This window comes from Spermophilus citellus (assembly GCF_964194105.1).
Source record: "Spermophilus citellus genome assembly, chromosome: 6".
NCBI classification, from domain to species: Eukaryota; Metazoa; Chordata; class Mammalia; order Rodentia; family Sciuridae; genus Spermophilus; species Spermophilus citellus.
In genome coordinates, this window is record NC_138187.1 from 136,090,049 (window position 1) to 136,107,631 (window position 17,583).

The following is a 17,583-nucleotide window of genomic DNA, read 5'->3' on the forward strand; positions in this document are numbered from 1 at the left end:
TTTCGACCAAATTAATCTCCTATTACCAATCACAAATATTTTGGTAAAGGCTTTGCTCTGAGTTTAAATAAGTCTATTTATTCATGTATCATATCAGTAAATATTTTTTAGGTCCTTCTATGTACCAAGGAACATTCTAGAAACCTGGTGTACAAGGAAAACATGAAGGACAATTTCTAACCTCAGTGGGACCTCACTCTAAAGCATTGGGGCACAGAAACATTTACAAAGCAGAACAGACCCTTTTAGTAGCAAAGAGACTTGAAGTAAATATTACCCAGTTTTGAAGTTTGGTAAATACCCTCGAAGAGAATAACAGTCTCTGTAATGCTGCTAAACATAAAAAGTGCTTACAAAGTATTTCAAAGAGAATAGTTTACAACAATCCAAGGATACTCACTAAGGGAAATAGGATATCATACGTTTCTATTTCTTTCTTTTGCCACCTGGGATACAACAAAAGTCACAATGTCCAGCCACTGAATCTCCAGGCTAGGGGACTCTCTAGGCCAGAGTAACAACTTAGTTGGCAATTCTGGGCACTTATTGCTTTGAGGACCCAAGCTATATTAATATTCCTGATGGGCTTCAACATGTAATGACATTGTTCAGGATACCACAGGTAAAAACCAAGTGACTGCTTTCCATTTCTGTCCTTGTCTTGGGAAGGTAATATTTCATAGGATTTCTACTCATCTAAAATGCATCCATGATACCGAGGCTCGTGAACGCCTATACTTACTCTGTAGGATTTATTTCTACACTGATGGGTGACAGTCAGTCAATTTACTTTCATCATTCACTTTGACTCCTTGTTAGAAGAAGGTGGTAGTATGAACATTAAAACTTTTATTTTGGCTTCTCTTGGGTCATCAATTTTAACTGGCCAACTTAGAATATTTCCTTTTCTGCCAAGTTATCAATGGGTGCAAAATATATTATCTCATAGTTTGGCAACAAAATACGGTAACTTAGCAAGATTTTAAGAATGTATTACAACTATGATCAGCTACTGATTCTTGGGACTAAACACCCAGAAATTCAAGACTCACCCTAGACCTCTTTATTTAAACTCTGTCATGACCTCTGACAACTTATAACTGGTTTACACCCGTGATCTCCTTTCCACATCCAGGGGGTAAAACCACCTCTTTGCACATGGCTATAAGAAAAGCAAATCAACCCAAACTACCCACCTCACCCCTGTTTTAACAGCTCTGCATTGCTTCCCAGTTGCCTACAGAATAAAAGCCATGACACCTACTTTTGCTGACACTATACCCCAGTGGCTACCTCAATGTCCGGCACATGGATACGGCTCAATGGGAATTTGCTGAATGTGTCTGGAGTCTGCTCTTCTGTGCCAGCCTCTGGCTTACCTCTCTAGCTGCATTTGCTCCTTCCTTATACCATATTCATCTGTTAATTGTTCCCCCAACTCATCTTTTTATAGCACTGGGGACTGAACTCAAGGCCTTGCACACACTAGGTGAGTGCTCTACCACTAAGCTGCATCCCCAGCCCTGTTTAAATTTTGATAGGATCTGACTAAGTTGCCGAGGCAGGCTTAGTCCTGGCTTTACAATGCTCCTGTCTTAGCCTCCCCAGTAGCAGGCATTACAGACATGCCCCACTATGCCTGGCTCGCCCAACTCATGTTCTTCTCTTTCGCCTTCACATTTTCAAATTGACCGTTTTTTTGGTTTTAGAACTGCACCTACACAGGATCACATCCTACCGCCTCTCACCAAATCAATCTGGAAAAGGCTGCTTCAAAATCTGATATATGTAAAACGTTGTTTTATTCAGCCATAAAGAAGGACGAAATTATGTCATTTGCAGAAAAATGGGTGGGAGAGAACATTAAGTGATATAACACACAAACTTATAAAGTCAAGCAAGGTTTTTCCTCCTTATAAGTGCAAGCTAGAAAGGACAAACAAAACCAAAAGTGGGTGGGGGGTATCTCAGGAAAATCAAAGGTTGATCAGTAGAGAAAAAGGACCAGGGAGAGGGGGAGGGAAGGGAAAGGGAAAATACTAGGAAATGATATTGGCCAACATCATGTGTAATAACCGTTCCCACCATTATGTACGACTATAATGCACCAATAAAGAAATGGCGAAGAAATGGCTATTTCATCTCTGACATGAGAATACTGCTGTAGCCCTCTTTCTACAATATCTCTGGCCTCTAATCATTCCCCCAAATCCTCATTTTTCTTCAGCAGGAAGGAAGCTCAAGGTTGAGCTGGGACTAGAACTTACCTGGCTTCAGGCTTAGGGGGCTCAAGACTCATAAGGGTTTGGGTCAGCAGATACCTGGCTTGGACTTGGACTGGGCTTTCACATGTGACCCTATATGATTTCATTCTCAATCACAGGTAGAATAGGTGTCTGGAGGCAGGCCTGGGAATCTAAAGGCTGATTATCTATATAAGTCAATAAAGTTGAAATAAAGGTTTTCCACTCATAAATTAAAAGCCACCTGTATTTTACAATGAGTCCCACTTTTCCTCTTTCTTTAAAAATGAATTCTTGACCCAAACTCAATTTACCTTGACCTGAAACCCATGCTATCCTGTCTTCCTTACACGAATCAGTAGGGTTTTAGCACACTTTAGGTGGTGGCTCCCTGGTGTCCTACACCTGCCCCGCGTAACAGCATGCTCAAACAAGGAAGGAGGATGTGATGAGGTTCAAGAAGATAATTTGTAAGGTATGCAGGTTGAGAGCCTTTTAGACCCATTCCCTATTGATAGAGAATATAATAATTTTGAAAAATGATTAAGGCAAGATAAATGGGGTGAGAATAAAAGGTTCATGTGCACATCATCAAATATAATGCAGTTCCCCCACTAATTTTAAATATCACTGAGGTGAGATGACTCTTTCTAAATATTCTATCACTGAGACACCATAAGATTTCTTACTCAAGTATTACCCCAGTTTCTGTTTAATGACTGATCAAATGTACTAGTTGAAAAGACTGAGATCTTGTCATAAAACTGAATAACATGGGAGATGACAGCAAGCAGACTCATGCTATCCTCCTGACTCTCTAAAAACTGCTCTGGGGTGACAGACGCAAACTTCCTTGACTGGAATGTTCCTCTTTATTGTGGTTAATAAAGAAACCACACAGGGTCCAGTCTTGGCATTATAAACCTTTGAATACGACATCTATAAAATTCTGTTGTCTTTTTAAATTTTCAATAACATTTCTATACGCTATATTTATCGCACTTTCCCAAATGTGAAAATGCTCTTTGTAGTTTAAGTGCCGACTACATGTGAAAAATTAACTCTGGTTCCATTACTTCCAACTCTTCCTTTATTAGCAACAGTTGTGCGATGCTGTCAAGAGGCATTTTAAGACTAAAGTGCCCAATTTGGAGAGCAGACACATCTGTTTTACTTCGCAGTGTGTTTTATTGTTCTATTTCTTGGGATATGAATTCACAACTATCTTATAACTGAAGACTAAAGAAAAAACACATGTTGGTAAATCTGATTTCGGCATTTTTTTTTCTTTTTATTGGAGGGAAGTTGCCTCCCTCAGCTGTCTGTCAGGGAAGAATAAATGGACTTGGCAAAAAGTTTATTTAAGTTGGCTTTATTAAGCCAACAAAATACAGAAATCAAGTAAGGGACAGGCAGAAAAATCTGTTCCTTTGAAGTCAATAAAAATCCATCTCCTTAATCCTTTTTTTATTCCAAGCAGTGGTGATTTTTCTCAACTGGCTCACTGAGAACCTTGATTTAGCTAATCTGTCTTGCTTAGTTATCTTTCTTCTCTAAAGCTTTCTAAAGAAGCATCTTTCCCCTTGACAACTGTCATCCTTTATGCTTGCATAGTGCAGCATCTGGTTATAAACATGCTCTCGTTAATCCTGATAGAGATTTAAAAAAAACAGGCTTTTAATTACTATCCACATGTTAGAAGAATAAAAGAAGCAATAGGTAGCGAGCCAAAAGGAAAGGCACGTGGATTGCTCAACGGCAGGAAGATGGCAAAAATCTGAGACCACACATCTTTGACTTCTGTTGTGGCTTTGACTAGCATTTCTGCTTCTCTCAGTAAAGGGTGAGGAATCAAGTAGAAATATATATTTTTGTGGCTATGTATATATATTCACGTAGGAAGATTTCATGATTTGAATGGAAAGGTATCATCAGTGTTAGAAAAACATATTGACTTGGCCTTGGGCAACATTGAGTAATGTTTGGTGGTTTAGCATGAGAAAAGGATTGCTTACCCAAACTAAAGAGCACCAAGAATTTCAGACACACAAACTCTCGCTGATCAAACTGTAGGGAGCGAAGTTTTGCCACTAGCTCCTGTGCGTGACTCATGAGGTTGTTGAGGGTGGCCCCGGCTTGTGATGCAATTATAGAATAGTCCACCTGCAACACAGTTTTCACGAATGTTAGGATCAGAAACACACATTTCACTTGAGATTGTTAAGCATCGTTGGTAAAATCAGACTGCAACACACACTTATACCAGAGAGGGCTTTCCCCTTGAAGGTAGCTTGAGACACGGCCTATTATCATAAAATGAATCGCAATTAATCTGTTACATCTAATCGCGCTGATGAGCTTTGTAGGAAACAGGTTTTGATAGCCTGCATTTTACAAGTATACATGCCTTCTTTCTCTTATGAAGTTATATTTTCATAGAAAATATTTTAACTCAAGTTGAAAGAAAAAAATATACTGCATATACAGCATTCTATCTGTACACCATGACAATGACCAGTACACGAAGAAAATATAGGCTGAGTCACATTCTCTCTGTATTTTGAGATCACATTTGAACATAATCCTAGTTCAAGATTATATACTTGTGGATAACAAAATAATAATAATAATAATGATAGTAATAATAATAATAAAATCACATTTAAAGTATTCCAGCATGCTGCTTCCTTAAAAGCTATGACATAAACCTGCTAGTTTCAGGTGATCACATTAGATGCCGTCAAATGAATACATCTCTCTCTCTAAAGACAGCAGTGACCTTATTTGCAAGAATAATTCCCTCGTCTGGAAAACAAAACAGAAATAGCATATTCCCCGTTTCGTTAAAAAGAAAAGCACGGCAAGGCACGGATCTTAGATTATTCATGGGGACATGCGAAGCTCCATTTATAATAAGTTAAGATGTCGGGATGGCTGTCAGTGGAAGTACTAGCTGTGCTGCTTCCTTTACAGCATAATGGGAAAGCCCAGTTGGTACCTGCAGCTCCAGTCCTTGTTTTCCTGAAGAGCTCTCAGGCAACCAAATACTCTTTTAGGTGCATTTAATATTTGCAGCAGCAGCAAATTTGTCTGGGAGGCAAGTCCTCATCTGCCACTCACCCAGAGCAGACTGTATTAAATTTTTATATTTATTGACATTTCATTACCATAATTGACTGCACTTGCTTCTCTAGGAGAAGGCACGGGGCTGCCTCCTAAGCAGGAGAACTAGTCCCTTGAGTAGAATTTGCAATTAAAAACAAGGCAGAATGGATTTTTTTTATTGTGTAAATATGATGAGTTGAATTTTCAGGTTTAACTAGAGAATACTAGGTGTACAGAAACCTTTTTCAAGAGTGAGAAAAATTATGAGTCAGTGGAAAGATGACCCCCAAAGGTGTCAATCAGTTTATAGATAGTCAACTATGCATGAAAAAGCCACAGTTAAAGTGTGTTCTAGGAATCTCCTGCATCAACCACCAAACTGTCCTCCCACTGTATCCATCCGTGGGCGGGCATCTGTCCTAAGAACTCCAAATGTGGGAAAGACAAGTTCAGTACCAGGGCTGGAAGACAGGACAAGCTGTCGAACTCTATAGACCACAGTGGGAACATTTTCCTAGCGTGCAAAGTGATGATGCCTGACAATTATTTGGTTAGGTAATAATATAGGTTGAGTATCCCTCGTCCAAAAATCTAAAGTCTGAAATGTTCCAAAATCTGAAACCCTTTGAATTCCAAGTGACGCCATTAGTGGAAAGTGTACGTGATGAGTTGCAGCCAAACCACAAAGTCACTAAAAATACTGTATAAAATAACCTTCAGGCTATGTATGTATGAAACCAATGAATTTCCTGTTTAGATGGGGTCCTAGCCCCAAGATATCTCATTAAGAATATGCAAATATACCAAAATCTTAAAAAAAAAATCTGAAATCTAAATGACTCCTGTTTCCAAGCATTTCAGATAAAGGATACTTAACCCGTAATAGGACTTCCACAGAGACAACTGGGCTAGATGAATCAACAGCAGGCGGAAGGCCATGAGGTGAGAGGTAGAAGAAACCTGAGACCAGACGCTACCTGGGTCAATGCTGCCCTCTAAAAACAGAGGGCTTGGGCCAATCCGGCAACATCTCCATCCCTTACTCTCCTCATCTTCAACCAAGGCCATTAAGAGAGATGATGATAAGGTGCCTCTCACTTTTATGATTAGTAAGAAATCATCATAGTTGGAATAATAGTACCAATTTAGGCAAAGAACTAACTGAATGCTCTGTGACGGTAGCAGAATACATACAAAGTACTGTGTGTGGTGTTGTTTCGTCAATGCTAGGGATTGAACCCAGGGTGTCCTACTAACAATCTACATCCTCAGCCCTTTTTGCTTTGAAGGTCTTGGTATGTTGCCCGGGCTGGCCTCCAATTTATGATCCTCCTCCCTCAGCCTCAAGCATAGCTGGGATTATGGCATGTGTCAATATGCCTGGTCAAAGTATATTTTAATAGAAATCATTATTTAAGCCCTAAACCAGGAAGACCATGTTAAATAAAGTACAAATATGTAATATGAATTAATTTTTATTGAGATGTGATTAATTCTGGGCCTGGTGGCACATGCCTGTAATCCCAGTTACTTGGGAGGCTGAGGTGGGAGTATCAAAATTCAAGGCCAGCATGGGTAACATGGTGGGACCCTATAGGGGGAAAAAAAAAGATGGGTTGATGACATTTTTGACGCATGTACAGTTCCAGCAGATCTGTAATAATTAAATTCAAATACTAGAAATTCATACTTGAAAATATACTATAACTGAAAGGAATCTAAATTGTTTCTTGGGATTATATATTTAGTGAGAGACATCTACTGAGAGGGACCTCAGGAAATCAATTGGCATACCAACAACTTTATTGCCCTACATTTATTTACATGCTAATTTGAAAGCTCAAACATGCTTATTAAATGAGGGCTCCAATAACACTTCTTTCAAGGATAATTTATCAAATTGCACAGTTCTGAAGGAGGATGGGTGATTTATCCCCGAAACGGCACAGAGATCTGCAACTTCCTTATATTTTATTACAAACATAATTATATTTTCATTGTTGAATGCAGAGTTTGTGCTCATTTCACGAGCAGCTGGCCTTGTCTTTTATGTACTTAGTAAAATTAATTTATTGCTCTCTTACATGTAATCTTTGTGCCATTAAATTCAAGGGATATATTGAAAAAATACTCTAAACCGATGCCCCTGTTGAATAAAATTTCATTTATCATGAAGGTAGAAACAGTTTTAGCGAAATTGCTTTTAGTTCTAACCTCCAAAATTGTGATGACTTGAATGTTGTAAGATGCCTGTCATTTTAATATGATACACAACAATCAAAGATAGTAACAGTAGACATTTCCCTTAGGATGAGGTTACAGTGGCTGTTAATTAGTTACAATATGCAAATACTCAAATCTGACCCCATGTTGAACGATTCTATTTTATGTTACATATATACGATTACGTGTGTGTTTTAAAAATACTGAATAGGAAGGAATTCGTCTCATAAAATGGTTGTTGATTTGACAGTGCCAATTATTACTGGTGATCATTGCTTCCTTTTTGTCTAATAAAGTTAAATACATTCATGATTAAAAGATGGTTAAGTAAAAAACTTAGTGGGAAACACGGAATCCTCAGTTCAGCACCAGGTGTTGTGTCCTGGGCCCTCTCTGAGGTGCTATTTCAGTTACTCCAGTTCTGAATACACACAAGAGACCTGGATTCTGCCAACAATCAACAAGAAAACTCACTAGTCACCAGGCTTAAGAGGAAAGTTGTGCTCCTTTTTCTAATTTGCCTCTTTCTTCAGGTTCCAAGTAGCAATTCCTCCTGAGAATCCCTCGCTGCCCTCCTTCTGTCCTTCTGTCCTTCTGTCTTTCCTTCCCATCAGGGTTCTGGGGATTAAACTCAGGGCCTTACTCCTGCTAGCCAAGCCCTCTACCATGGAGGTACATCTCCATTCCCCTCCACTCCTCTGCTGTGGTAGGTTCCCCACATTATTTTTTCAGTAGGGAAAAACCAAAAGATTAGGCTATGGAGCACCTGGGGACTTGCATCTCTCAGTCTGTCTAGGAGTGTTGCTCTAAAGCCATGTACAGACATCACATACAAGCTTCAAGGTGACATGAAATTGCTGTTTGGAATTTCCTTTGTGGCAAGACTTTTGGCTGTGATATCGTGGACTGAGGCGTGTATAATATTACTATTCACTAGTCTTAAAACACTCAAAATAAACATTTTCAATTGTTCCAGAAGTAATCATTACAAGAAAACTGGGAAAAAATTTAAAAGAAAAAAAAGGAGAAAAATTCCATATGCAAACCTAAAAATTGATAATGAGCGATTTGGGTGTACTCTCTCCTGGGTGAGGCTGGAAAAGGTTGTACGAGTTTAGTTAAAGTTTTATCCAGCAATTCGTTGTCTCTCCTTTATTTGTGGGGACAGTATAATCTCACAGCCTGGTGTTAGGGGCAAGGCGCTTCCTTATAGAAGCTGAATCATCCGGACAACTTGAATGGCTGGCTGGTTCCCTGCGTACTTCCTCCTCTGAACTTCAATGCACCTTATCTGAGTCCATGTCATGGGGCTTACCTGTGAAAGTGCACAGTGCCAGGCCCTAGGCAAAGGGCAGTCCCTGTAGTCATTAATTAGATAGAGGGATCACATTTCTTATCACTTTTGACTCTAGGGCTGTGTTGAATTTTTCTCCAGTCACATCTTTTGACTTCCCTTTGTCTATCAGACTACTAGAAATATTTTTAATTAAAAAATTCCTTCCTCACCTGTTACATGGGTGTTAGTTAAGTTGCTGGTAGGGGAATTTTGCATACTTTATGGGCATAAGGCCATTCTGTGCACTCCCCCCCACTCCCCACAGTGATATCAGTGTCATGGCCTTGATGCAATACATCATGGGCACAGACTTCTACATTATTTTAAAGTTCACACTCCACACAAATCCGTGCTACTAGGTCAATGTGACTCCATGGTGGATTATTTTAATTCATTTTAGAAAGTAAGGAAAGCTCTTATTACACACACACATACAGTTTCCAAACACTGAATGAGAACTCTAACAAAAATGATGATTTTAGGGCAGTGGCATTAGAAATAATATTTTTGCCTGGCATAGTGGCACACACCTATAATCCCAGCAGTTCGGGAGGCTGAGGCAGGAGGACACAGTATTCAAAGTCAGCCTCCACCACTTAGTGAGGCCCTATGCAACTCAGCGAGAGCCTGTCTCTAAATAAAATACAAAAAAATAGGGCTGGCATGTGGCTCAGTGGTTAAGTGTCCCTAGGTTCAATCCCCAGTACCAAAAAAAGAAAAAAAAAATTTTTTTCTTCATGCTGAAATAATTTTATAATAGTAAGTAGTAATCACATTAAAGTTACTTCTGCATAATTTAAATTTACTATATTACAATGTGTTTGCAGTACCACCCTCCAAAACAAAGAACACAAATGTTTATGTATTTAGCTTCTATAAAAGGGAGATGAATTTGTTTTGCTTGGAAGTGCCACGGATGACTCTCGGCATATAAAGCCTGCTATGCATTAAAGTTATTCACAAAGACCAAATTAAAGGCCTGTGGTGAAAGCAAGCTCTGTAGCATCTGGGAATGACCCAAAGAAGTGGGCTGGGGGCTGGGGTTGTGGCTCAGTAGTAGAGCACTTGCCTAGCATGTGTGAGGTGCTGGGTTTGATTCTTAGCATCACATATAAATAAGTGAATAAAATAAAGGTCCATCAACAACGAATTGAAAATATATATATATAGGATGATGTGTTGGTTAGGAATACAAATTCTAAGCCAGGCACAGTGATGTGCATCTGTAGTCACAGCTACTGGGGAGACTGAGGCAGGAGGATGACTTGATCTGGGGAGTTTGGGGACATCCAAGGCAACATGGTGAGATTGCCATCTCAAAAACAATAACAACCCCAAACCATACAAAAACTATGGCACTAGCCTGCCTGGATCTGAATCTCAATTCTCCCTCTTATGATTTGTGTTTTGACCTTGAATCAACTACTTCACCTCCCTTGGCCTCAGTTCTTTAACTGCAAAAAAGGGGATGACAATATTTTATTCTTGCAATTATTGTGTTCATAAATATCAGCCTCATGTCTGCCTAGTGTTTTAGTTTTCTTTTTTTCGGTGAGGCTTATGGGGGGAGGATCAAACTCAGGGGCCCCTGCATGCTGGGTGGGGGCTCTACTGCTGAGCCCCACCCCCAACCCTCACACTAGTTTTGATAATTTAAAGTTTTTATGTCAGCACTTTACAGAACTATTTCCGGTGATTCCTAGTGCAGTTCTCTCATGGAGATACCATTAAAATCCTGACTGGACAAGAGACAACAATGAAGCTTGAATAAGTAAAGGCATTTGCTCAACAGGACAGAGCTAGTAAGTTCTGGACAGGAGACATAAACACGAGTTGTTCTGCCTCCATCCCTGGCTACATATGCGTATTCTACACACATGTGTGCATGCAAATGCATGCACACATTTAAAAAAATATTTATGTTTCAGTTATAGGTGGATACAATATCTTTATCTTTATTTTGTTTTTATGTGGTGCTGAGGATCGAACCCAGTGAATCACGCATGCTAGGTGAGCACTCTACTTCTGAGCCGCAACCCGAGCCCCGCCCCCCACACTTTTTTAATACCCCAAAAGCACTCTGCAATAAATATACACTATAGTGTATACAAACTCAATGGTGTATATGGTTCTCTATTTCCTTCCTTTAGTTTCTTCCATGTTTTTTGAAATACTTTTTTTTTCTCCAGAATATCACTTTACTCTGACACTTATTATACTCCTTTCCTTCCTTCCATCATTGTATAAACCATCTTCTTAAAATTGGTGCACATAAGATATTTTATTATTACAGTTATTGGTGCTATTCTAACAAAAATCTAGCTTCCCTTCTCTTGCCATTAGGAAATATATACCATTTTAAGAAAATTAAACTTGGAATTTCACCTATCTCTCTGGGCCAAAGGGTAGGAAGTGGTCTATCATAGTGAAAAGGAGATTTATTGTTGGGAAAGAATTGTTGGTGTGGGGCTGGGGATGTAGCTCAAGCGGTAGCGTGCTCGCCTGGCATATGTGCGGCCTGGGTTCGATCCTCAGCACCACATACCAACAAAGATGTTGTGTCCGCCGAGAACTAAAAAATGAATATTAAAAATTCTCTCTCTTTCACTCTCTCTCCTCTCTCACTCTCTCTTTAAAAAAAAAAAAAAAAGAATTGTTGGTGTCTCTGATCCATGAGAACTAGTTGGAAGACAGGGAACAAGAGAAATTAGAAATGTAGAAAATGGGGAGGGTGAATACTCTGGGTCTTGAGTCCTACTTAACTTGTTTTATGTAAGCATTCAGGTTAGAGATGGGATAGTCCTCATTTAGTGAAATTAGTTAATATTTATCATGTACTTACCATATTTGATATTATAGGAGGAACTATGGGGATATAAAATAAATATGTGTTTGTCACTCTGAATTCAAATATCTTTCTCGGGATTGAAGTTGTAGCTTAGTGGTAGTTTAAGTTTATCATGCATGAGGCCCTGGGTTCCATACTTAGCACCAAAAAAAGGGGGAAAAATTGAGGCATTCTTCTCATTCTGTTAAATGAGGTATGTGCTCTAGAAAACGTCTTCCTTGGTAGCACTGTGGCTTTCTACTCTATCACTGCAGGAATCCCAGACATGTTCTAAATGCCTTTTCCAGTCTATTCCATGACAGAAGAGAAGATTTTTTTCCCCAATAACCATCAACGAGACTGTGTGATTATAATGAAGCAGCATTAGGCTATTCACCTAGACTGGAGGAAAAAAGCACAGGGGAGAACTTCGATAGACTCTGACATGTTTCAAACAGGGCAGCAGAAAAATGTGGGCTGCAGGGAAAGGTGCAAGGGAGACTGTTTTTTAGCTAAGGGAGTCCCTTCCTCCAGATCTATTGCCACATACAAGGCAGAAATAACAGACTATAGACTCTGATTTTATTTATCCCTTGAATTTTCTGGGTGTTGAAAATCCGAAAGGCAAGACATGTACTTTCTCTACTTTTTAAATGGTAATTACCTTTACCAGGGACAGCACTTAAGGCAGAATGAAATGTGAAATAAGGAATATTTCTAAAGAGCAGGGATGAAACCCATTTCATTTCTTGAAACTCTGAAGGAAATGAAATCGAATTACATTTTGTGAGCCGAGTCTTGTCCTTCTAATGCAGCTCCCAGTTGGTCAGGAGGTGGGAGGCACACCTTGTGTTTAGACTCTGAAAATGGGTACTTTCCTTCAAAGACTTGGATCACGAGACACAAGTGCTAAACAAAAACACCCAAAAGCACAGGGAGTCAGAGCATTTTCCTCTCTGGAAAGCTTTTCTCTTGGGAGGCACAGAAAGTGGAGACCCAATAGCTAGGGAGATGGTTGAATTGATCCAACTGGCAAAAAACTGAAGTAGTGCATGCCTTTAATTTGAATGGGAACATGTGATTTATTAATAATACAGCAAATGGTGTGGAGACAGCCTTTCATTTTCAGATATGCACTGCTGTGGTTTCACAGCACATAAACATTTATGGGGATGTAAAAGATCACGGTGCCTGAGTATTGAAGTCACCATGGCTGAAAGGTGTGCTGCTGTCCTGCCTAGGTATACCCACGGGCTGGAGGAACCAGGGTTCCGTGGACTTATTTTATTGATCCATCAGTTTCTAAGTGGAAGGTAAGACACTGGAGGGATTTGCCCATATCCTATCAAGTTGGAATTAGGTCCACTAAGGCCGTTTCTCTTTCCCCAGATATCTACAAGCCCCTCTCTCTTCCTTTAAGTGTTCCCTCAAATGTCACCTTCTCAATAAGGTTGAAACAATCGTTCTGTTTAACATCACAACCCATGGCATGGATGCTTGTTCATTTCACCTTACCTACTGGTTTCTTCTTCTTCTTCTTTTATTTATTTATTTATTTATTTATTTTGGTGGGGATAGGGGATCTTTACTTTGATAACACTTTCAACTCTAACATTCCCGATTTATCATGATTATTTATTGTTAATTATTAGCTTCTCCCTGCTATAGCATAAAATTCCACAAGGACAGGAAACAGGTCAAAGCCTCAAAACAGTGACTAGCACTAAGTAGGATGTTCAATAAGTATTCTTTCTTTTTATTTTATTTGCAATACTGGGGATGGAACCTGGGCCTTGTGTATACTAGGCAAGTGCTCTTCCATTGAGCGACACCAGTACCCCTTATTTATTTATTTATTTATCTATTTATCTATCTATTTATTTATTTATTTGACAGGGTCTCAAAAATTGCCGAGACTGGCCTGGACCCTTAAATTCTCCTGCCTCAGTCTTCTGAGTAGCTGGGATTACAGGAGTGTGTCATTGCACAGGGCTCAATATTTCCTTCTTGCTTGAAAAAATAGCTATTCAGAATAGGGTAAAAGCCTGATGGTTATGTTTTCCTTTCTATTGTTCTTGGACATCTGGCTCCTGAAAGCTGGAACTCCTGTCCCTTTCCCATGCTGGCCTTTATGTCAAATATTTCAACTATTTGTGACGTTTGAATCAGCCTCTTCCAACAAAGGTAAGGATCCTATAATGTATAAGGTTTTTAAATAACACACAAGTATAGTAGGCTAATGTAGAAGCTCGAGGAAAAAACAAAACAACAAAACAAAACAGTACTAATCACCGAGTTTGATTGAGCAACTGTTTTGACCCTTGGAAGCAGAACTTTCCATCCCTGCAGACTAGAAGCAGCAGAATGCTTATGATTATGTTTGCTTTTACAAGTTTATCTGTAATCATCAGAGCAGGAACTGAGTGCACCAAGTCATCTTTTCTAAATTATTGGCAGCCAATCTCTCCCTTTCAAAGCACAAGAGTGCTTCTGATCTAGTTAAATTCCTGCCATGCTGAACATGCTTAATAAAAAGATGCGCTTTATTTATTTATTTATTTATTTTGGTCTCTACACTCACTTGTTGCCCAGTAACCAGGAAAATGGATCCTTCCTTTCCATGTACCACTTGTCGGTAAATGTGGTCGAGGATTAAGAGCTCGCTCCAGCAATTCTGAAGCAGCTTCATTTGGTCATCAACCTGTAATAGAAAAAAGGGGGGAGGGCAATTATTTACTCCCTTTGTGTTTTTGCATAAATTTTTCACATAAGAGAACAACTATAAGCAAAGAAATCTCCACCAGTAGTCACTAAGGTACTGATGCTCAGAATTTATTACATCACTCCTCCTGAAAATGCTTATTTTTGTTTAGACAAATACTTGATGGGAAATGTAAATACTCATGCCAAGTACTTGTGATCAATGAGGTACTCCATTAGGTTGGTCCATCTAGCATGAATAGAGCTAGTGGTTGTGAGAAGGTACAGTTGCCTGGGACTGTCCTCATACACCCCAGGAGATGACCCAAAATAGCCAGATCTAAAGGTTGACACACTAAACTGAGCTGGAAATCATATATAAACATTAGCAAGCTGCCCAAATGAGAGGATTTGTAGAAACAAAAATTAGGATGACAGTCCACAGGACTCTCACAGACAGGAGCACACTGCCACTATTTTTCATGGGTTTTCACTGACAGTCCTAATTGTGCTAGACCCTGGACAGAACCATCACATGCCTATTCTTGGCATTAACCTGCATCTGCTATTATGATTTAGATGATTTCCCCACCAACTCTCTAAACTTGTTTCCTTATCCAAAAAAACAGGTCAAGAACTACTCTCTTCTTTACCTGGATCACCATGAAGATTAAAAATGCTGGCTTATAATGGGCATTTTACTCATGTCTTGCCCTCCAGGGAACTGTAGTCTTCAGTCACAAATACACATCTGCCTCATGTAGAGTCCACATATATGTCTCAATATGAGGAGCATATGGATCCATTTCCATGGCTATTTGTAACAGTTCACTCTTCCTGTTGTAATTTATACCATTCAAAAACCTTGCTGTACACCCAAATCCAGTGTCCATGTTTGGATATTGACCTAGCATTTATAAAAGCCAGGCATGGTGGTTCATTTCTGTAATCCCAGCAACTTCATAGCTGAGGGAGGAGGATCACAAGTTAAAGGCCAACCTCAAAAATTAAATGAGGCCCTACGCTATTTAAGGAGACCCTGCCTCAAATTAAAAAAAGTAAAAAGGGGCTGGGGATGTAGATCAGTTGTGAAGTGCCTCTGGGTTCAATCTCCAGAACCAAAAAGTAAAAGCAAAGAAAAAAACACCAAAGCCTGACATTTACATGTTGTATAATTTTTTTAAAGAGTTTTTCTGCATTATCCAGTTAGAACTGGTATCATTATATTCAATATTCAGGTGGGAAAATGGGGTCGAAGAAAGACAAAGGGGCATGCCTGAAGAATTTTCTTTCTCCTGCTCAAATTATACGCTGTCTCCAAATCACATCAAGAGGTCCTAGAATTTTCGAAGTCAAATTAATATAATTCACTTTAACAAATTCATTTTAAGTAGCCATCCAATGGGACTCCAGAGAGTTGCCACTGATATATTAGCAGTGGTCAGACCTTGTGGTGAACTCTGCTTCCATTAGACCAGGACACAGTGAACACATTCAGGAGAACACCGAGGCTTTGAGGAGAAACAAGGATTTGAGGCCACAGCTCTACAGATTCCAGCTATGAGGGCTTGGCCAAGCCATATAATTCTCAAGCCATATTTTCTTGGTTAAAAATGTATAAAGTGGGTCTTGTTGTGACGAGAAGATGAGATAATAAACAGAGAGCCCTTGGTGAAAATCTACAGTGATACACAAATGAAGAACCAACAAACAAAGGTTCCCAGCTGACAGACCATACAGTTCCGAATTGAAAGAAAAAAAAGGCAATTGCATGTATTGCAGCTATCATCCAGCTCTGTGATACACAAAATGCATCCACCCTTGTGGATTACTATTATTATTATTTTTTTTGAGAGCCACTTAGGGTGAATCTAAGTGCCAGGCCCTGGATAAAACAGTGAACAAGGTAAATACAGTCCCTGCCTTTGTGTGATTCTTCCTCTGGGGGAGGGTGGCACCCAAACCCTGGTGAGCAGTTTAGCTGACCGTGGGAGTTCATGTCCTTCTTAAGAGGAACATCTCTGGAGCACTGTGGATTGTTCCAGGTCAGGCTCTGAGCAGCAGCTTATGTGGCTGTACCTAACTGTTCTCTGCCAACAGGTGACCCCAGCAGGACACTAAGCCATGGCCCAGTGTCCCAGCAACACGCATGTCATCACACCCAGAGCAGATTCCTGGGATTGTCTCTCAGATGCTAAAGGGTGAGTTCAAAACGAAGTGCACTTGGCTTCTGAGTTTTATTATATTCTCATCACTATCAGTCTCTTATTTGAAAGTTATCAGTCTATTATGGCAATTTGGTTGCATTCATTTTTTTTCTTCCTGTGATATGAAGCTTAGGTTAGTGCTCTTTTCAGGGAAGCACAAAATACTGTACTTTGAGATTATCTCTCCAGAAACAATAACCACACATTAATGCTGCACAGAATTTCCAGATGGGTGGAGAATATAGACTCCAATGTCCATTTATGGATGCATAAAGGGGATTCCAGTTAAGGACAGAAAGAAAATTTATTATCCTGTGCTGTAGATAGAAAAATGAAAGAGATAGAAGACTCTGAGGGCCATGAAGAAAAGAAGAAAAGTTTAGTGAACATTGAGGAGCCTGTTTTTCGGAGCCCTCTCATCATTTACGTCCCCAACCCCATCCCCTATCTTGCATACATAATGTGACAGAAATAGTACTGGTAACAAAGTGCCACAACTAATGTAAAAAAAAATTACAAGAACTTAGCTTCCCAGCCTTTTAAAGTGTTGAGGATACACTGCCAATCTGCCTGTTTCCCAGTTGCTCTGCTCTTTGGAAATTGCCAGAATAGAGGAAATTGACTACATCTCCTTCCTATAATTAGCACCTCACTTTTTTGTCTTATATGCTGTGCTGTTCATATCCTTATTTCTCCCTGTGTATCAAAGAGAGGGCCTCCTATAGATTTCTCTGTTTTCACAAAGCACTGCAATTGTTTATCTGTCTGCCTTCCCCTGAAGCTGCAGATCAAAAGTGCCCTCCATAGTGCTTGGCAAGAGAAGAGGCACTTAATACATGCTTGTTAAATTAAGAAAAAAAAAAATGACTGGATCATTTCCACCTTATCCCTGTATATCCAAACCCACCATATAAGCAAGCACCTCCCTTGGTGTTTGTGGCA

General features: G+C 39.5%; 1 protein-coding gene across 1 annotated transcript in view; it reads right to left on the reverse strand.

The window, feature by feature from the left end:
- NR5A2 (nuclear receptor subfamily 5 group A member 2) overlaps window positions 1-17,583 on the reverse strand; it is a 118,765-nt gene that overhangs the window by 40,604 nt on the left and 60,578 nt on the right. Inside the window, exons 5-6 of the mRNA XM_081299943.1 lie at window positions 14,316-14,435; window positions 4,259-4,406 (exon numbers count right to left, since the gene is read on the reverse strand). Coding sequence (XP_081156069.1) covers window positions 4,259-4,406; window positions 14,316-14,435 — 268 coding nt within the window. The remainder of the gene's footprint in view (window positions 1-4,258; window positions 4,407-14,315; window positions 14,436-17,583) is intronic.